Source organism: Anopheles bellator, chromosome 1, assembly GCF_943735745.2.
Source record: "Anopheles bellator chromosome 1, idAnoBellAS_SP24_06.2, whole genome shotgun sequence".
NCBI classification, from domain to species: Eukaryota; Metazoa; Arthropoda; class Insecta; order Diptera; family Culicidae; genus Anopheles; species Anopheles bellator.
Window position 1 is genome coordinate 33,043,730 of NC_071285.1, and position 22,686 is coordinate 33,066,415.

Genomic DNA, 22,686 nt, shown 5'->3' on the forward strand with positions numbered 1-22,686 from the left:
ATTTGCACAAAAGTTTGTTCTTTCCAATGATTGACTAATAGCTTAATCAGATAGTGGCATTCCCACAAGCACATTTTGGATTTGTGATAAGTTTTTTCCCATTTCGGCATTTCCTAAGTAGGAAACCATGCTTTGCTATCTTTCTGGGCATCCAATGTGCCCTTTGGCATTTGCATCAAATCCAACCACGAACATCATTCTACAGAAAACTTAGAAGGCAGAAGGCAAGAGAAAGCAATATCTGCCAAACAACACAGCAATCAAAACTGATTATTCTCCATCGTAGCCGACCCCGTGTAGGCCAGCAAGGGATAGCGCTCCCATTGTGCGTTCAACAGCGAATTCTTAGAGTTAGCACGCACACCCGTTCTCTTACGTAATTTTGCACACACACTCTTTAAAAAGTCGTGTGTCTCGAGACACTGTGAAGGCTTCGCGGGGGACTAGCTGATAACGATGATGATGATGGCAATCATGGTTGTACCTGTTTCAGATTCTGTTAAACTACTGTCGGCCGACGGATTGGAGGATGAGTATGGCTCCGATGAAACGCTTGCATCGTCTTGCTGCTCCTCCTCCTCATCGCTTTCCGATTCATCTTCCTTTTGCTTGATCATCGTGTGACGAACGCATAGAACATGTTCGGAATCTTTTTGTTTACTCCTCGATACTATCACCATTTCCGGAACATCCAACCCTAGTGGTTCCACCTCTGCAATCGGCCTTCCTTGCTCCTCTTCTTCCTCCTCCTCTTTTTCCTCTTTCTCTACGCCATCCATCTCCTCCTGTTTCGCATCATCTTCCTCCTGGCCTTCCTCCTCCACTTCTTCAGCATCGGACGCGATTTGCTTTTCCTGGTCCGGATCAAGATGTTCCTCGCCGCTGCCGGTACAGCCCCAGTCGGCGTTGTCTGCCGTTTCAATTCCAGTCCATCGTTGTCGGACGCGCAATAGGAAGGGGTTTTGAACGGAATCATATCGACTTAACAAAATAGAATTTACATACAACAAATTTCACACGGATTTCCGAAGCGGGTCCCACTTTGGAGCTCAACTTTGAGACAGAGAAAGGAGTTGCAGTATTTTCGATCGAGAGACACGGATTAGACGAAAGGATAGAGGACAAGCAAGGGGTGGCACAAATATTTTGGTTACCAGTTGGCAAACTCAAACCTTAAGTTGACACACCTTACAACAACTGAACACGCATGGCATGGGCAACGGCAACAAACACTGACTTAGAAAAGTAGATGTGCTTTCGAAAATGCGAGCAATCTGGAATGCATTCATGCACGTGTATGTGTGTGCTTCGCAATTTCCAGTTTTTATCTTTTTTTACACTTAAAGTATAGATTGCTTCCCGATGTTTTGGAAGCCCTTTTAAGAAAAGCAAGAAATACCCTACGACAGAGTAACAAAAGGCCAATGTAAAGGTGAAAGAAACGCGCATAAGTGTCTGCTTACCTTCCTTCTCTTTGTTACTATCGATCGGTTTCACCTCGACTCGAATCACCTTCGTTGGTGTTTCCGTGATATTTTCAAAATTATCCGTAATTCTACACCGTCAACCGGAAATGGAGAAAAGGGGAAATCGAGTAAATTGTATATTCTGTTCAATTCGCCATTTGCCTTCTACTTGCTCCAAATAATCGTACCTATGGCCATGACTAGGTGGTCTACGCTTAGTACGCTTCGCGTTCTTACGCGCATCCTTCAGCAGCGGTACAATATCATCCTGCGCAATGTCGATAGCTAGCTGGCCGCTGAAGTTCTGGATGTCGACATCGGCACTGTGATCCAGTAGCATCTGTGTGGCCTCCTTCTGGCCCCAGTAGGCGGCTGCATGTAACGGCGTCCACCCGTCCACATCCTGTCGATCAACATCGCCCCGTCCTTCCAACAAAAGCTTTAACACGTGATTGTAGCCCTTGGCGGCCGCAACATGAATCGCTGTGGCACCCGTTTTCGGGTGCACCTTATCACAATCGTTGCTATCAGTGCGCAGCCACCGGGTTGCATCGCTCAGCATGATGCGTTCCTCTGCCTGACGCGCCTCCTCACAATCAATGCCCTGTTCTTCATTATGATGCTGTATCATATCTTCCATCGCGTCCGAGTTAGCCAGATCGACCGCCAACTCGCCATCGCTGTTGATGGCGGCCAGATCCGCACCGTTCTCGATCAAGTACCGTGCTATGCTAAGGAATCTATCGGTGATGGTACCAGAGAGCGGTAGATATGGAGACAGCGATAGAGAGAAAAAAGAGGATAAGAGAGCGAGCGAGAGAAGGAGAGAAAAGAGAGTTAGTAAGTGGAATCCGCATTACAATTGCCGGTTCGAAAAAAAAAAAATACCCGCATGAAGCTGTTGCGTGCAATGGTGTCCAGCCTTCGTTGTCCTTCCGGTTCACGTCGGCTCCTTTCTGTATGAGAAACTCCACCATGTCGAGATTGTCGTCAATACAGGCCTGTAGATGACGAAAGGGAAACATAAAAAAATAGTCAATTTGTTACAACGGCAAATGGTACTAATCGAGGTATTAAGCTTCTGTTCTTCTGTTTTTGTTCAGACGCACCCACAGCAAATTATCCCGCAAACACGGGTGCTCCAATTTAGCGCTCAAGGTTGACTTTCCGGTATGGCAAAGATATATTCTGTGTTGAGCCTTAGTTAATCGCTCTTTAGGACCGACATCATTTTAGGTAGCCATAACCAATCGTTAATAGTTGAGAAAGGCAAACATTTGCCATGTGGTTCGGATGTAGTACCGCGGAACGAAAACCTTGAAACTTTCCTCTGACGTCAATCAGTCAGCTCGAAGCTCTGGCTTTCTTTCTTTCTCTCTCTATTGCCTACATTAAACGTCCATCGTCTCGCAACGGTCAAACACAGCGATACCGCGTCGCCCATCCAACCAACAATTAACAATCGATTTGCCTCTACTTTGATAGGTTTGACGTTCGTTATGTATTGAGAAATAAATGAAATACTAAGTATGATCTTTAAGAGATGAAATATAAACTACAAAAACTGTCAGGAAGAATTGGATCAAGATGGAGTTTAACAACTGCCATTTTATGATCGTTTAAAGCATTTTAAAAGATATCGTTAAAACTGGTGGCATGTAACCAACATTTTCATTTTTGCTATCGACATTGAACTTTCACTGTTGATGTGGTTGCCGTACAGAAGTAGTAGTGGTGCTACACAGTTTCAAAATTTTGTTTTTTTATTGCGTGAAATTCGTGTTCGCATGTTAAAACTTCACTGTTTCCCATCTATTTCCACGCACCGCTTAATCGAGGAAAAATGGAAAATCATCGAGGAAAATTGTTCTCAGCGTAACAGGATTGTGTATACTGTCTGAACAAGTCCCGCTTCAAAACGCTTATTGCCGAGGTTTTTCGTGATGATCTGTTCAGTAACATCTCCAATAGTTCTTCATCTTAGTATCATAACGAATTAACCTTAAAAATTCTGAATGAGATTCGCGCCGAAATTGCCGCCCAGCTGGAGGCGATGTTTTTAATGGCTCGTTTTTTTTTTGTTTTTTAGAGGAGACCGTGTAGTGTTTATAAGGGCTCGGTTATTTAGTAAAATACCAGGTTACCAGGGCAAAACTCAGTTACTAGTCTATATATATAAAAGAAAGTCGCAGATTGTTGGAATAATTATAACTCAAGAACGACTGAACCGATTTGGCTGAAAATTGGCAGCGAGGTAGCTCAGAACCCAGGGCTACATTTAGGATACTTTTTATATTTCGACCGCTTCACAATGAAGCAACAATTGTTTTTTTTATACTGAGACGAAACAAACAGATTGCGCAACAGCAAACCATTGTAAAAAAATTGTTCTCTTTCTCGCTAATTCAGCGTTCCCTTCGCCCAAGCAAAAGCAGCCCCCGCCCCCTACGCCCCCTACGTCACTACGAGCAAAGGTTGAGCGAGTTTTCAGTGAGTCTCTCTCTTTCGTATGTTCATGCGAGTCTCTCTCTTGCGATTAGTTTGGCGATTTGACAATCTATTTCGCACATTCTCGAACATTTTTTTTTTTTTTATTGTTGGAGAGATTTTTTATTGTTGCTTAGCTTTATTGTTGCTTTTTTATTGTTGCTTTTTCATAACAATCAAAATCTATTGAAGTAAGAACACAGCGTAGTATCGTAATAACGGACAGTGAATAAAAAAGCATCTTACACCCCCTTAAGTCCTGTGCGCACAGAAACTGAAATGAACTGAACTGAACGTAGCGTAGCGAGCGACGAATAAAAAAGCGTTGTCTTGTATGGGATTGTATGGTACCCTTCGCACCGGTGTCGTACGCCTACGGCGATTCTGTATAAAAAGACAACGCTCCTTTTGCGTCGGTTAAAAACTTTGGCCAAGGTTCGTATACTTGGTTTTTGGGTGAGTGGGGCGAAGTCTTGTGTTGTGACAGATTATTTGTGTTTATATTTGGAAGCTCAAGACACATTGAATTTTTAGTGCGAGAATTAAAATAGTTTCATGATGAATTTGTGTTTGTATTACAAGTAATAATTAAGTTAAAATTGTCTTGCATGCTTGTGATACAAAAAAACGTCAATTGAGTAATCTTCGATTAGTTTTTAATTACCCAAGATGTCTAATTGTTTTCACACGAACGACAGGACGAAAGACTTTTCCGTTGACTTTCGTCCCCGTTCGTAACCGGTGATAGGTCCGAAAAAGCGTCGCGTAGAAACGTAATTAACGTCCGCTGTGTGTGGGGGCCTTTAAGAGTGCCGCGACCAAGACGGTCGAATCTTTCCTAACAAGGCAGTTTAAATGCCCGCTTAGCGGTTGTTCCCGAAGAAGAAGCTGATTTGTATCGAGCAGCGTTTCGATACGATTGCATCGTTAAGTACAGCGAGCATAACAGCGTTCGCATTGAAATTTTACGGAGAAACGGCCATATTGTGCTGTCTTGGTGGAAAAGTTAAATTGCTAATACTGACTCCGCCACCAGAACCTTTGCATTCATTGCTTTGCGGCGAAACACCCGAATCACGTAATTTTCTTGAAAACATTGGAAATTACAATGGATGTTTGGATTAGGGGCAAAAATTATCAAAGAACAAGGATTTAATCCGACATTCCGATGTTTTATACTAACACACAGTATAGTGGAAGAATAACTTATCAAGCGTATAAATAGAAAACCGCCGTTTTTTCTCATGATTTGAGGCTTTATTGTAAAAAACTCTTTACAAACTCATTCTTCAAAGTAATTGTCATTGTTAGCCACAACTTTTTCCCACAATTTGGCCAGCTTTTGAATTCTTCGTCAGAAAAATTGTTCATCTTTCGACGCGATCCATGCATAGATCCAATTTTTGGTGTCCTCGACAGAACGGAAGCGCTGCTCATCCAGGTCATGCGTCATCGATCGGAATAAATAGTAGTCTGACGGGGCGATGTCTGGAGAGTAGGACGGGTGGGGTAGTATCTGCCATTTCAATGTTTCCAGGTATGTTTTCACGATTTTGGAAACATGTGGTCGAGCGTTGTCGTGAAGAAGGATAACTTTGCCGTGTCTTTCTGAATATTGTGGCCGTTTTTCCTTCAACGCTCGACTCAGCCGCATTAGTTGTGTCCGATACAGGGCTGCTGTAATGGTTTCGCCTGGTTGAAATAGTTCGTAATAGACAACGCCGAGCTGGTCCCATCCAATACAGAGCATCAGCTTCGAGCCATGAAAGTTCGGTTTAGCTGTAGATGTTGATGCATGGTCGGGAAGCCCCCACGATTTTTTACGCTTTGGGTTATCATAATGTATCCACTTTTCATCCCCGGTCACGATACGATGTAAAAAACCTTTTCTTTTTTGCCGTTCAAGGAGTTGCTCGCAAATGCAAAGGCGCCGTTCGATGTCGCTCGGCTTCAACTCGTGCGGCACCCAGTATCCTAGTTTCTGGATCATTCCTAGGGCTTTTAGCCGATGCGATATTGCTTGTTGCGTCACGCCCAATAATTCGTCAAGTTCCTGTTGCGTTCGACAAGTATTTTCTTCCAGCAAAGTTTTCAATTCGGCATCTTCGAACTTTGTCACCGGTTCGGGACGCTCCTTGTCTTGCACGTCATAATCGCCGTTTTTGAACTTGCAAAACCACTCCCGAAACGTTCTTTCACTAATGCAGGCTTTACCATAAGCTTCTTTTATCATTCGATGCGCTTTAGCTGCATTTTTTTTAGCATGAATCGCAAAAAAGCAACACTTCCCGCAAATGGCACTTGTTCGGCTTAAATTTCGCTATGTTCGCACATGAATAACACAAAGCAGAGTGAAAATAAACAAACGAGATTTTGTGGAGTTGTTGACAGATGCCTCAACTGTCATTGCCAGGGTTTTGCATATTTTTATCGTTTAATTTGCAGCTGCTAGCGCCGCCTATGGGAAAACGGTGGTTTTCTATTTGTACGCCTGATATTATAGTTATTCCTACGTATTGTGTTTCTTCTTCTACTTATTGGGCAACAACCGCTGATCGGTCTTAGCCTGAATCAGAGACACAGGTAATCTATGATGCTCTCCTTAACAGTTTGTTTTTACCGGCGGGGTTGTTGGTGCCGCGCCAACCCCCTCTGGCACGCCGATATCGGGAATCGAAACCATGGCCGATTGTGTGACAACCGGTTCCGGTATTCGAACCTAAGCCAGCTGCGTGACAGCGACGAGCGTTTATAGCTGCTCTATCATCGGGGGTCCATTGCCTTTGGGACGGAACAAAGTTCGCCGGTTCTGCTAGTTTACAATAAATTGTTGGCAAGGTTTCCCATGATCACCTGCGTTGTTCCCATGAATCCGAAGGCGTTCCGTATTTATGAAAAAATCATCTTCACTGTTTACAAAAGGACCCGTATCGCAAACACTCATACGAAGTATTTTGAACACTCGTAAGTATTTTGACGTATAATTTGACACAAATGTTCGTGATACTATTGCCAACTTAGACATAAAACATTTGTCCCTATTAGAATCACAAATAAGCTTAAAATCTTTTACTTACTTATAAGATACTTTTTTGCCACAGTGTTAATTGACTTCTATAGATATTGTACAGGGTCATCCATTTCGTAGTTTGAAAAGCAAACTTAAAAAGACACATAAAAATTAAATTTTAAATGATTTCTTTTTTTTTATCATAAAGTTTTTACTTTGTCTTTTACTTTACTTTTACTCGGGACCTATGGTAACGGTTGATTTTGATAAGGTAACTTTCGATGTCTTCTGTGGCGCTTTTCGGATAGTAGCTCGGCCATAACTTGGTGAATGTCATTTTTCAGATGTTCCGAGCTTGCCAGCATAAACACGATTTTCTGCGTAGCCGCACAAGAAAAAATCAAAAGGAAGTCAAATCGCATGCCTCATCTTGCTGAAACTATATTTCTTCTAAGTACATATTTTAAATTGCAGGCAAAACAAATTGTTTATCGTCAGGCGGTATCGTTTGGAATTGACGGTCGTGGTCCTAATTTCGTCGTTTCCGGAAAAATAGGGTCTCTGAACTCCATAGTGCCCCAACCCTGTACTTGACTTGACTTAGACTTGATCTAAGTTTCAGCCCCCATTTGAAATAACAATTCTTAAGGCATATACAATATGAGAATAGCTTTTGACTTCCGTAACCTTGTCAGACGTTAACCTTGTAACCTTGTCTCAACAAGAGATGTAAGCGAAATTTTTTTTACAGATTGTAGATGGGCATGTTTCATGTGCTATCACTTTGACACTGGATAGGCGAAGCTCGATTTCGAACATTCGGTCACCTTTTTGTGCGTAACTCCACATATGCTCATTGTAGCTGTTAGTGGGACTGATAAAGATGACATTATGAATTAAATCTTGGTCTCTTTTCTTCTACAGACAGGAACTGTCCGCAGTTCACTCGCTTGCCGGTAATATTCCTTATTGACCATTCTACCCTGTGGCAAGAACCCGTGATGCATCGAAGAAAACTGTAAACAAAACCTTCGCATTCGATTGAATTTCGCTCTTTGTCGTTCACATCTTCTCGGGCTATCCCCCGGAGAATATTATGAACCGCTGCTTTGGGTCAAAATAGCGTCACCATAAGTCACAGTCTACATTAGAAATGCGTTCCGCACTTAATTTTGTTGTTTTAATATTAATACTGGTGGACATAGGAGATATTCGACCTCCGCAGAAAATGTCTACGCGATAGACGGGAATGCCAACGCGCAAGAACAACGCTTTTAAAGCTGCAAGAAAGGCGTTGAAGCACAAAATCGCCTCAAGCAACAGGGAGGGCTACAACCACCTCCTCAAAGAGGCCGAGTCGAACCTGTGGGGCGGTGCCTACAGGCTTGCGATGGCGAAGTTGCACGGCCCGAGTGTTCCTCGTGAGAGGTGCCCGGATCGACTGCGGGCGATCGTGGCCGAGCTGTTCCCGCAACACGGTGCTAGTGGTGCTAGTGGTCAGCAATTGTAGGGCCGTCCAAGAGTCGTCGATCACGATCGATGACCTCGTGGTTCGTTCCCGGAGAGCGATACGATACCTCGGTGTGGTGATCGATGACAGGCTTAACTTCAAGACCCACGATGAGCAGGCCTCCAACAAGGCATTGAGGGGCGCTTGACGCACTTTCTGGCATAATGCGCAGAACTGGGGGCCTCAGCAGCACCAAAAAACGGTTGCTTGCGAGTGTCGTCACCTCGGTACTGTGTTACGCGGGTTCTGCTTGGGTGGAGGCACTGTCGTTGAAACGTGGTTGCTGGAATGATCCCAGTGGGGATCCTCATCGAGGAAGACAGCAAGTGTTATGAGAGCCGAGCCCCGGGCATACGCGCCAAGGCAAGACGACGGTCGATAGAGCGCTGGCAACGGGAATGGGAGAACCCGGTTCGACGGTTTCCCGGTTCGACGACGCCCGGGAGCAAATGCACCATAGGGTCGGATATGGACTTACTGTGGAGTCCATCGTCCAACGCATGTGTGGGAATGAGAGAGCATTCGAGGGAGTGAGTGCGTGTGTTGCAGCCATCACAGCGGCTCTGCTCGGTGAATGGCGACAAGAGCAACAGCAGCCGGTGGCGCAGAGGTTGGCGGCGATCACCGCACCTGCCGACCGAGAGCAGACTTGCCGGCGGAAGTAACATCGCGTCAGCAATATCGCGGCATAGCCTGCTGAGCGTCTGAATGCTTGGTAATGGAATCATTGAGTAGTTCATTGGTACCGGACTCACCGTGAGGGAACCCTCTGGTTAAGTACTGATCAAATTTCCAACCTTGTCTCGTCGACAAGTAACGTTAGTGCATTTGTAAACATTGCATACACAGATACACATGCACAGAAAGCAGTTTGGATATGCGTGCGATTCTTGCTATTATATTTCTGACATTTTTGGACGATTTCCGCGTTTCTGATAGCGATAGTGATAGTGAATGAACAGAAAATACAAAGACTCATCGCAAAATATTGCTATGTAATATTGCTATGTGCTATGAACCAAAATATAAACTATCTTTGAAATTATCATTATCTTTGCACGGCGCAGCATAAACAATACAAACTAATTGATGAAATCAAAAACATCCTAACAGAACGGTTCTTTCCGTAGCAAAAAGTTGATGGAAGCCGGATTGCCGAATTCGAATATCGGATTGAAAACCATACCGGAATAAAAAAATTAATCACTCAATTTTTCATTTTTCTAGTCGCGGACTTCGACTCGTGAGACGCCCCCTCTCACTATGACGGTTTTAGCGGAGTAAGCCCGGGTCTGTGAGCTGTGAGATGATGTATGGAATGAGCTCCGTTATACCGGTATCCTTGGGCTTACGAGGTGTGTTCAAAAATGTTCGCAACTTTTGAATTTCCGCGGGCTACGTATATCTGATTTTCGATATTTTGGTGGCTTTTGGTTGCTACACACGTCACTGACTTATGGTAAAAAGTTCGCCCATTTTGAATTATCAATCAATTTTTGACAGCTGTTTTGCTTGAACAAGATTTGATCCATTGTCGATTTTTTTGTACTCCAAAAGTAATTGACCACAAAACGGTAATTTGAGTTTTGGAAAAAGGAAAAAAAAACAGGAAAAAGTAACAGAGGGCCAGATCTGGGGAATGAAGTGGATTTGGCATTGTTAGCAATATCAAAAACACCACCGCGATTGCTCGTCTTTTTGCAATCCTTTATTAGAAAGCGACTCAAAATTTGTCCGTCGCTCGCGGCGGTTCGTTTATCACTGGCGAAAATTATTCCGTCGTTCGCGGCGGTTCGTGATCACTCGTTTAAATCATACCTCTCTCGCTCGTGCGGCCTGGCATGCCAGGATGCTGCAATCTCGCTTGCATGCTGTATTTACTGTACTGTACATGCCTCTCATTAGTATTGGATTGGCAAGTCCACTTGTTCACGACCTGGCATGCAAGTGAGCTGCGAGCGGCTGCTGGCAGGCTCTACCGATAGCCGCTGCTACCGGTAACAGGTATCACTAAAGTGTTGTTTAGACTGAAAATTCGGGCAGAAACAACGATGTCTGAGCAGGGCCGCGACAACAAATTTTGGTTTTCCCACAAATCCGGGCGTTTATGACGGATTGCTTCAGGGAAATGGCACATACCCTTCTACCCTTTAGCATCGACTCATAATGCACAACGACCCTGCAATCGAAGAAAATTGTAAGCAAAACTGTTAACATTCGACCAAATTTGGGTTTTCTACGTTCACATCTTCTCGGCCTTCTGAAAAAAATTGAACCACCCATAAACGCTGCTTTTGGTCTTAAAAGCTTCAGTGTAAATCACAGTAAACATTTCAATTGCGTCCGAGCTCTTAATTTTGTTTTCCACGCAAAATTGGATAAAATGTCGTTGCCATCCATTTTTTAGAATAGAGAAAAGTCGACGCTGAGCCAAATCTTGTCTAATCAAAATAGCTGTCAAAAATTGACTGATAACTCAAAATGGGCGAACTTTTTACCATAAGTTACTGACATGTGTAGCAACCAAACGCCACGAAAATCGAATATACTTAGCCTGCGGAAATTCAAAAGTGGAGGAAATTTTTGAACACACCTCGTATACCGGTAAAGTGAGACGTGAGACGTAAGACGTTTCCCCTATATTTTTATTCTTTAACGACAGTAACGTCGTGCGATTGTTGGACCGGTATCTCAATGTTGGACCGGTATTTTCCTCCGTAGTTATGAAGCCAAAATTAATTACACGTAGAAGATAGATATGAGAAATTATTATTAACAAGGGACAGTAGTTGTAACTCCACCACAGTTCCGGGAACCATGCTTTACCTCACTAAAAGCTTTTGGAACGATTTTTTTTTTCAATCTTCAAGGACATTTCTTTATTCAACAGTGTGTCGATAAATAAAATGCTCTTGGATAGAAAAACTTTGAAAAAGCAAAAAACTATTTGAATAGAACTTGTATGTATTAGAGGTTTAGTATAACACACACGCGTACTTTTAAGTATTTCCTCCATACCATATGCATTATTGGTATATGGTATATGCAATATTGAAACAATTTGTTTCCAGTGGTTGTCTCTTTATCAATGATGTCAAGGTGGCATTACAAAAAGCTAGCAGGAGGAAGAAGATCGCATTACTCTTACTCTGTTGTACTCTTTTCAACTATTGTTGGATTGCAACTGGCATTGGGTATATTATTTGACACCCATCAACAACAAGCAGATTTAAATATATCTTACGCAAATCTTACGCGATCTTATTGTAGCATGGTTTGAGTGCTACTGTGTCGCAGATCGCAGGAGGTCAATAGAACGAGTCAAAGTCGCTCGACTCCTCTGTGAGCCCTTGCCGACGACCCATAGTCGCCAACTCCCCATAGTTTGGGCTCACTTTTTCTTTAAATTCATGAAAGAATCACTTCAATAGCGAGCCCTTGCCAACGATCCATAGTTGCCGACTCCCTCAGAGTCAGGGCTCTTAGTACTTCAAAACCCCATACCAGTTTACGTCTCTCGGAAAGAAAGGTCAGGGTTTTAAATTTCAATTTATGGATTTTTGCCATTGTTAAAATGCTCTTGTGACCGGGTGCAGTGTCCTGAAGAAAATGGAAAAGGATTCGGCAAACCGGGTTGCCAAATTTTCTCCTTCACTTGGTCCAAAAAATTTACAACAATATTCAAAATTTATTGTTTTATCAGTTTACAAGTAATCCGCTAACATAATTCCATTCGTATCCCAAAAAAAGTGATGCTAACATCGTTTTGGGCGTTTTTTTGGCCTGTTCAATGGTGTTGACAAATGGTCTGTCATTGAGGCGTGCAAAGGCAGGGTACAGTCGATCCGGAGAATAGAAACAGACAACAGGTGGCAATCTTCTTAGTGCTCATTTACTCATTTAGTGCTCAACACACAAAGCTGGAACAACTCTGTTACGAGTTTACAACAATTGGGGACGAGGTGAAAACAGTTACATTTTCAGATTCCTGTATTATTAATGTTTACTGTGCGGAAAAGAGAGAGGCTGCCAATGTGTATGTGCGGAAAAGAGAGAGGCTGCCAATGTGTAAAAGGGAGAGAAGAGCAGGCTCTTTTCAGTAAAGGATCAAAGTTGCGCGCGATTGAGAGAATAAGCTCAGTTAGTTACAAACATCCGACCGAATAAGAGAGAATAAGCTCAGTGAAGAGAGAATAAGCTCAGTTAGTTACAAACATCCGCTGGTGATAGTCTGAAAAGAGGGAAGGAGCCATTTGATGTGAGTTCGTAGTCGAAAAAACTTTACAGAATAACCAATTATAACGAATATTAAAATAAAATTGGGCAGTTTAAAGCTGCTCATAGCACGCTGTGTAAAACGGTGCTTCCTTACTTTTCAGAATCGCTACGAAGGGATTCGTTTTCGTGACATTTACAGTTTAAAAAAAATTGAGGAATAAAAATTCCAGTGATTATAATTCGGTTGAATTAAATTTGGCTACTCATTTCTCATGATCCGGTATTAGAAGTTAAACTACTGGAAATTGCCAACAAGAATGTTTTATTATTTATTATTACTAGAACGGGCAGAACCGTATTAACAAAAGACAAAACTTTTTTTATGGACCGAGATCTCCCTTATAGCAGAGAAAACTTCTCCTACTGACAGACTCAACCAAGCACTAAAAGTCCACCAAAAGAGCCATAGGACGAATGCGATTGATCATGCGTGGCGTGACATGAGTATGCATTACAAATTAAAAATGCAAATCTTTTGCGGCACAAGCATAGAAGGCAAAGAAGCTATACCTTGTCTCCAAATAGAGACGAGCTTTTAGGTCTAAATGCACAAAGCAACGCTTTGAGATCATTCGGCGACAGATAACTTCTTAAAATATGCGCATTGGCCAACAGTGGAGGCGAAAGATTTTTACGGCACACTTGACACCGTTAGATCACGATAAAACCACCACGGGCTGGTAGCGACGAATTGCACTTATTATTTTTGTTTTATGGTCGAATTCGGTGATCATTGTTTGAAGAAGGGAGTGTGGTGCTGCTGATGCTTAAACAAGTCGTAATATTTATGATACTCGACATGATGCTCGAGGGCTGTCCGTTGAGTATGGAATGCGTGTGAAAAGTAAGAACTTAAAAAAGGCTTAAGGAAATCAGACAACGCATGTAGGATGTGTGTTTCGTATGAAAGATTAAGATATTTGCAGATGACTTAAATCTATCGAGTTTATGTCAATCGCTTGATGTATTTTACAAACCTAATATAAATAAATCAACTAAAAAAAGATTAACTAATTATATTATATATTAGGTCTGCAAATTTATTAGTTCGGTTTGTATTCGACATTTATAACCAACAAAACGTATGACTTTAATGAAAATATTGTCCGTCGTTAGCTACTACTTTCTTCCATCTTTTAGATAGTTCCTCGATTCCGTGTCGATAGAACTTCTTATCTTTTTCAACGATCCACTAAGAGACCCTGTTTTCAATACTTTCATAAGAAGGGAACCGCTGTGCTGTCGAATCGTTACTCATGCAACGGAACAAATGGGGGGTGAAGCGAGCAACATGGGGGTGTGGGGTCGAGTTTTGTCATTTTGAATAATCAGCTTACCATGACTTTTATCCCATTCTCGTCGTTTTATGGCCAAAGCTTTAGTTCAAATGCATTAATTGTTGTCGATGGATTGTCCATCAAAAATTTCATTAGGTTTTGAAAGCTCACACTACACCACACCTTTCATATCCCACCATATGCACAACACAACCTTTGCGTAGTGTATATTTCGCTCTGGTTGCGATGGATCTGGTTTACCAGGTAATACACAGGCCTATTTGCATTTAGGATTCTTGTAATAACTCCTCTTTTCATCACCAGTGACGATTCAATACAAAAACCCCTTTTTACAGCCGTGCAAATGGTTTTCTTTCATTCAATGTATCTTTTTTCAATTCATGTGAAACCCATAAGACATTTTTCTAATCATTCCCACGGCACTCAGGCGATGGGAAACTGACGTTTGGTCAACTCCTAACATTTCAGCTAGTTCTTTTTGCATCTAACATGCATTCCGATCGAACAATGCTAAAGTGTGTTACTGTCAAAAACGAGTCAAACAAAAAAAATGTAAATCAGCCCAAAAAAAAAATTAAAAAATCAAGTCATATTTCTTTTCAAAGCTCATTTTATACATGTAAATAATACCATTCAGTCTTCCGTCTTACGGAATGCGAATTGCCGAACTTTTCGTTTCACTCCTTTCATTAACTGTTGCACCGTTTTCTTGGTAGCTTTCTTTGCTGCAGAACTCCAGTTTTTTTTTAAATCCATCTAACTGACAACTGTTTTCCGAGTCGTCTTGAGGTTCCGCTTGACGATTGCCCAATATTTTTCAATTGGTTGGAGTTCTGGCGTGCGCATTGTCATGGATGTTTGCTCTCGTCAGTCGAAGAACATGTCAGTCAAGGGATGAAGAACTTTAAACACATAATTATGGAAAGGAGCAACAAAATCTTAAACATATGTAAGGTCTTAAACTAACCAATTCAACACATCACTGGAAGTTTATCAAGCAAAGCGTCAATAGAATGTGGCATTAATTATTCGAAATAAATTGATGGGTTGGGTATAATTTTTTAGGTTTAGAAATGGTGCTTTCAAAAGGAGCTAGTAATTTGATGTCGATTAATTTGATTGGCTCTTCTATATTTGATTTGACTAGTGAATAAAACGATAGTTCGGACATCTTGCACGTTCCACGAACGTCGCGTGACTCTAGCGGGTCTAATGTCTTTATTTTGCTTTCGTAATAACAGGACTTCATTCCATTAATTTTAAGCATCCCTTCCTATAACAATAGAAGTAGTATTTCCCGAGTTCTCTCCAATAGATGTGTTAAGCACCCTTCAGTTCACTTTCGACTTCGAAACATCAGAGGAAAAATGTTGAAACGTAAAGCTGCAGATAAGTTTCGCGTTATGCCGTATAACCTTCGTTACCTGTCCATAGTCGGACTAGGCGGTTCGAACGATCGTCAAATCTACCGCTTCTACGTGCTGCTTGCAGCAACCATCCTAATAATTGTGCCTGGTAAACCAATCTTCGTTTCCGACCAATACCCGTTCGAGTCCGTAGCACGCAGTGTGGCCGAGCTACTGTTTGCACTGCTCGCCTACTTCCCGATCATCATAGTGGCTATCAAGTCGGAACCGTTCCGGCAGGTGGTTTACAAGATGGAACAAGCGCTTGGCCTATGTCAGTATAAAGCTCCACGCTGTAGAGAGCTGTCTCAGTGAGAGCAGAACTTTGTTTTATTTCCATCCGTCCTTCTCCACAGTCTGCGATCGTAACGACCAGTGCAGTCAGCTAATTGCCAAAGTGAACGATAGTATTTATCGCTTCAGTATGGCGTACGCGAAGCTGAACATTTGCTACGCGGTCCTATTTAACATCGTACCTCTAGCTTACAACTACCCACTGCATGTGCTGCACTACTACGGAGTGAATTCTTCGGCCAATCGAACGGTGGAGTTCATCCTTCCCTTGGTGCAAAACTTTCATGGACTAGATATACGACACAACATCCTGCACTACACAATGTACTCCTTGTGTATCATACCGGCCTGCGTGTCTACAACCATTATGCTTTGGTTCAAAGGAATTCTTTTCATTCTTATTCGCTACAACACGTTGCTCTATCAACTAGTGAATGGGTTGCTGCGTGAGTATGCCCAGAGGTCGTCCACAGCATTTGTAGGGTCTGTTCAAAAACAACGCCATTTGGTGGACATCATAGAGCTACATTTCACCGCGATCCAATGTACTTCGCTTCTGGACAGCATTTTGCGCCTGATATTGCTTGTTCAATCACTCGGGTGTTTGCTACTGTGGGGTTTGCTACTTTATTACATTACCCGTAATCCAAACTTAAATCTGGTAAATGTGATGGTACTGATGTTCTCGATCGTCATTGAAATGTGGTGCTTCTCATACCTTGGCCATCGACTTACAGAAGAGGTATACCTACTGTTAGTGAACGTTGTCTGACAGCCTACTATATAAACATTGTATTTTAAAGAATGCTATGATCAGCCACACTGCGTACAGCACCTATAATTGGTACAACGAGCCACGATCGGTGCAAAAATTCCTTCAGCGTATCATTTTGCAGTCCTCAAACCGAAAGGCGACCATTACAGCGGGAAAGTTCTACAACGTCAACATAGTGTCATTCGCTCAGGTATGCGGGTTTTCATCAATGACTGCCAAAAAAAACGTTGTTTATGTTTATAAGGTTAATGTACTTTTTCATCTCTCTTTCTCTCTTTCTCTCTGCCTCTTTTTTGGCTCTACAGCTTGTTAAAACATCTTACACGTACTACATGATAATGAAGGAAGTATTTTAGTATATAAAGTATCCATGAAACTTTCTGTTCGGCTACAAACATACTAAGCATTATCAGAACTACGAGAAGCAAAATTTCCAATCATCAATCATCTTTCAACTCATATAAGGCTGTCTAAAAAGTCATGGACGTTTTTTGCGTGAACTTCAAAACACTATTTAAGATACTTTCAATTGTCCGATTTGCGAGAAATATGCACAATTTTGTTTGTTTGTTGGTTTGTTGCCGTTTAAAAAGTACCTCTCTTGTAGAAGGCTTAATCGTTATTGGTGAAAAACTTGAGCAATCCATTTTCGCAATCCTTTTTTGATCGCAGTTTTTCATCACTCAGGAAATTTTGTCATGCACGAAAAAGGTGTCAATCGTCTAGTGCAAGGTCCGGATTATACGGTGGATGCATGAAAACCTCCCCACCAAGCTCTTGGATTTTCTGGCGAGTCAATAAAGACGTGCGTAACATTTCGTTGTCATGGTGGAACACAAAACCTCTTCCGTTGGCCGATTCTGGTCGGTTCTGGTCAATTCTACTATCAAGAATTGGACCGTTTGAAGCTAGAAACGGTCCAATTCTTGATAGTAGAGATCTGAATTTAGTACATAGTCACACGGCAGCAGCTCATAATAAACGATTACTTTAACGTTCCACCATATACCAAGTAGAACCTTATTGGCCGTAAGTCCTGGTTTGACCACCGGATAACATGCTTCATTAAGCTTAGACCACGATCACTTTCACACAGTATTGTCGTATGTATCCCACTTCTCATCCCCAATACCTATCCGTTTAAGAAATGGGTCGGTTTCGTTCCGTTTGGCCACAACATCGCAGATGAAAATTCGATCCATCATGGTTTTTGGCGTAAATAGGGTGGCGTCCAATCATCGAGCTTCTTTGTGAATCCAGATTTGCGTAAATGGCTTAAAACTGTTTGATGGTTAATCTTTAGCTTCAGACCGATGCTCTGACTATTACCATGTTTATCAACTTTTATTATTTCTGTGATTTTGTTGACATTTTCGACGGCCAGTCTGTCTGTGCGAGGCACAACTTAAACATCAAAAATAACTGAAACGGGTCAACGAAACCGAAATTGCACATTACTAGCGGTTGCACAAATTGCACATTACTACCTTATAACTCACAAACGAATAGAAAAAACAATAAACAATGAAAGCATTTTTATAAGTGTAAAGTATCAGCTTCAAAACGAGCCCAAATTTGAAATTATACCATCGATACTTGTTGTTTGTCTATCTGTACGTACCGCCTTTTCTCCAAAACTATTGAACCAATCCGCGTGAAATTTTGCACAGCGTAGTTTTGTGACCCTGGATTGTGAATAGGAAAGTTTCACCCTCCCACACCTCCGGGGAAGGGGGCTCCCATACAAACGTAACGTAACGTCCCATTCCAACGTTTCAGAGCAAATCAAACCAAATTCGGTAGGCGGTGGTTTTAGGGGTGGGGAAATGTTCTGATGAATATTTGAAACCTCTCCCCTCTTTACAAAGGATCCCGAATACAATGACTGAAGAAGAACATACAATTGCCCGTGAAACGACTCGGTTAGCAACGCGAAATCGGCGAGCGAAACATAGAGAGCAACAAGTAGATAATTTTCGACGAGGTGCTGATTTGAATGTCCGCTCAGCGGTTGTACCCGAAGAAGAAGCTGATTTGTATCGAGCCACGTTTCGAAACGATTGCATGGCTATGTACAGCGAGCATAATAGCGTTGGAAGTTCTCATTCCGAGGATCCCGATGATCCCAAACGATATGGCTTTCGATTGTTAAAAACTTCAATTTCCGATCCGTCTTGCATTCGCTATGGCCATTAACAAATCACAAGGCCAATCCTTTAAAGTTTGTGCACTGAATTTGCGGAATAAATGTTTTTTTTTTCCGATGGTCAATGATATGTGGGATGTTCACGGGTCGGAAGACCATCTGCGTTGCTTGTTCTTGCGCCTGATAATCAACAGTCCAACAGAAAAAAGAAAGCCTAGAAAAGCATGCTAATGTTAATCAATGTTAATCTCTGATGCGCGCCAACCGCCACTGGCACGCCGGTATCGGGAACCAGTCCCGGGATTTGAACCCATCGCCAGCTGCGTGACAGCGACGAGCGCTATCAATTGCTCTATCATTGCGGGCCCATTGCTTTTGGGGCGGAACAAAGTTCGCCGGGTCTGCTAGTATGCAATAAATATGACATAACTTCATCACATGATTCCATTAACAACAGTACAAAACAAATCGATACCATTTTTGTTTCCTTATTTTCTATAACACCACCAACTGTTTTTTAGGAACATGTACGTATCGTTGTTGGGCAAATCTTTTACGTAGCCCAAAAGATTGCATCCCGTTAGACCGAAGCAAAACATCGCCCACGACATCAACGGGAAGGAACGATGATAACAACAACATTTGATAACATTTAGCGAGTTACGCACTACCGAAAGCAACATTAGAACATTAAAACGCAGAGGATATCACGCACGAATTATCTGGTCGAAATCTTCGTTGTCTCAGGAAGAGCATGGAAACCAAATCCCAAGAAAATCTAGAATCGACCAGCTTGCTGTAGTAGGGCACGAACGGACTCAGTTATTGCTAAGCACCACTCCAAAACAGGATCTTCATTCAACATTCAAATATGTATCACCTTTTCCAAATTAAAGCAAAGCAGCCATTTTGAGCACAGCGAGAGTATTGCGTGATGAAGGTATTTTCTGCACCGGATTGCTCTCAACGAGTACAGAAAATATTTTGCTGCAAAGTAAGAGGGCGACATGACATATATGAAAAGTAATATTTAACGAATTTATACCCACGTGTGCAAGTGTATCATAAAACAAATGTCTTTGTTATAAATCAATGTTTATGTCCTTTTAGATTGACACGTCATCCTCATTCATGAATCATCATTCTTTATCACCCATATCCCATATCAATGTCATACTTTTCAAATAGTATCAGCGTAAAAATATATTCTACCCCGTAGTAGTTATTATTATCTTAGTTCTATCAATCGTGATCCCTTGAAATCAACCATGGCGGGAGGTTCGTAGTGCAACAGTAATTTCACTTTCTACTTCAACAATTCTATACGAGCGGGCCGTGAGCTGAGGACATTGATCACTATGCAAGAAAAACGAAGATCTTCTAGAAGTTAGCAACAGTAATAGCACGCGCGTCTTCGAAAGGCAAAAAAATGAAACATTTTGAAAACACTGACGACATACGAGCAAGAGACAGAAAAGAACACGCACGGTTTTCCGGCTCAATGTATTTTTAGAATCGTGCCGAACGATACCGCAACCAGAAAGTTTGTCTACATATAAAATACAGGCGCACACAACACCGAAGGCCGTTTGAAACTAGAGCTTCTTCCATGGGGTGGTGGCGTAGTATGGCAAGATGTAACATGATGACGATCGTCGACAGTTTTGCCTCGGATCTTTAACAGAATGGAGGGCAGGATTGCGTTCAGAAAATAAGCAGAGGTATGTGCGACCTATTCGCAAGATGCATTGGAAAGATCCTCACGAGAAGACCAGAAAACTAAGGTGGATGAGATAAATTACGGTCACATGAGAAAAGCGGTAGCCGTAAAGCGGGGACGTAAAGCAATTGCTACTTTTTGATGCTCGAGGTTTTGTGAGCATCTCCGAAATTTAACACCCAAAGACGGGCGGAGCAGGCGACAGTGGACCCAATCAACCTAATGTCTCCTGAACGGTCCCCAGAATTGTTGCTATCAGCGAGAAGTTGATAATCTTGAGCAGTCAAAACAGGAACTAGGCAGAGACGCTGTCTGCTGTCACTGTCCTTCATTTCGGCTTTCAGTGTCGGCCAAAAAGGCGGAACCGAGAAGTACATAAAGAAGCGTTGGCCACCCTGGAAGTTGTATGTGTTGCGACCTTTGGAACCACTAGCTATCCGTTTTGCTTGTCTTCTTTCATAAATCATAAGACGTGGTGGTTGTCACTTAATTGATTCAATTGTTGGCACTAATTAAAGGTGATCAAAAGATTACTGCTTCCAGTAGAAGAATTACTAACGATTGGGCTGCTGAAACTTCCCGAATCTTCTTTGACGTAGCAATTTCACGAACATTGCTAAAGCTTCAGAAACTAACTGTACACTTGGTTTTAAAAATTAATTATGAAATTTTCCATTATTGATGACGATGATTCTGAAGCATTGAAACTGTTAAAACAACCCAGTGGTTCAACTCTTACATATTGGTGAACCCAAAGGATCTCGAGCTATAGAATTAACTGTTTCTTTTCCATGACATATCTTTTGGTCCATGACATGCGCTTTGGATGGAGGAGTGGGGTGAACTGCGAAACCAAGCCGAAGCGAAAAACTTTATCCAGTTAAAGAGTGGTGTGAACCTGGTTCTTCCGTTCCGAAACAAGTTCAGTTCAAGTTAGACAAACTGTTCGTGAAAAAAGATCTGGTCTGCAGAAGAAAAACATCTACTTTCATCTCGGCAATGCACCGTATTTTGAAGCCGTTGGTTCCGAATATCACTTCTGGGATGGAATTCATATTATAAATTGGAGTATCGTAGAAAATTGTTTAATGATGTTTAAGGACTGAATAATAAACTGCATTTTAAACCATAAAAATGTGTTGTTCATATCGGGGGCCGAAACTTATTAAACAACCTGGTACATTTCACATACGTAGTCTGATCAAAAATGTTCGCGCCATTTGAATTTCTGCGCGCTTCGTTTATTTTCGATCTTTTTATGACATTAGGTAGCACACATGTCAGTGACTTATGGTGAAAACTTCGTCCATTTTGAGTAATTTTCAGTTTATTTTTCACAGCTGTTTTGCTTGGACAATTGGCTCAACTTGGCGATACTGATGAATGAGATGAAAATTCGTTATCTGAGAATAATTTCCAACCCTACAGAAATACTACTGGCTAGCATTTAGTAATATATAGTCGATAATTCCAATACGATCAAAAGTTCTAGCACAATTCAGTCAACAGATTTCTCTGCTTATCGTTAGAATCCCATCACGAGCGAGTAATGTGTTCAGGTAAAACCTTGATACTCTGTTTTGACACTGATTGTCATATGGTTTGCGCACACAGGTAACAAGCCTTCTACGAACCGCAAAATGCATCACTAGCTTCGAAGCACTACTTTGCGATCGTTTCACCTAAGGATCCCTCAACCAGTTCCTGTGGGCGCTGCAATGTGTCGCCTCTAGCAAACGCTACTGATTTTGAAGCGAAGCGCTACTGATTTATGCGAAGGTAAGCCTGATAACCTGGTTAAGAGACTGAGACTGAGATTAGAAGCTCAACTGCAGGTGATGGAGGAGCACCGTCCACATAGTGACAGGCGATTGTACATGTAAGTCGAGACTGCGGTTAATATAGGTAGACTCTCTAACGAATGAGATGCAGCTGCACACGAAAATTTGCGATGAAGTTAGCTTGCATTTCCTCCTACTCTGAAAGAAACTAGGCATAACAACGAAAAAGAGAAAAACCGCCCCCCCAACACAATATTTTATTTCAAACTGTACGATAAAATCATCTGAAACTTGATTTGGATTGAATCGACAAACTCCGACCAAACTACCAGCAATTATCACATACATGTGCGACATGGTAATGTACTGTATTATGTAACTGTAGAGGGGTGGTATACAGAACGATAGATGGTGAAAATGCCAAAACAGTATTTTATGAACAAGTTACGTTCATTCGCCCAAGTGGAAGTTGGTCTTTATGGCCCTTCGTGCGCGGGCGTTAAGCGTAAAACCAC

The 22,686-nt window shown here is 42.0% G+C and overlaps 1 protein-coding gene across 3 annotated transcripts in view; it reads right to left on the reverse strand.

The window, feature by feature from the left end:
- The window catches only part of LOC131205338 (protein phosphatase 1 regulatory subunit 12A), a 59,012-nt gene that overhangs the window by 28,573 nt on the left and 7,753 nt on the right, over positions 1-22,686 (reverse strand). For 2 of the 3 annotated variants that reach the window (XM_058197403.1, XM_058197402.1), the window contains exons 3-5: positions 2,355-2,467; positions 1,655-2,206; positions 1,464-1,555 (exon numbers count right to left, since the gene is read on the reverse strand). In XM_058197403.1, coding sequence (XP_058053386.1) covers positions 1,464-1,555; positions 1,655-2,206; positions 2,355-2,467 — 757 coding nt within the window. Of the gene's footprint in view, positions 1-484; positions 911-1,463; positions 1,563-1,654; positions 2,207-2,354; positions 2,468-22,686 lie in introns of all 3 variants that reach the window. The other variant, XM_058197401.1, reaches the window with a different exon arrangement.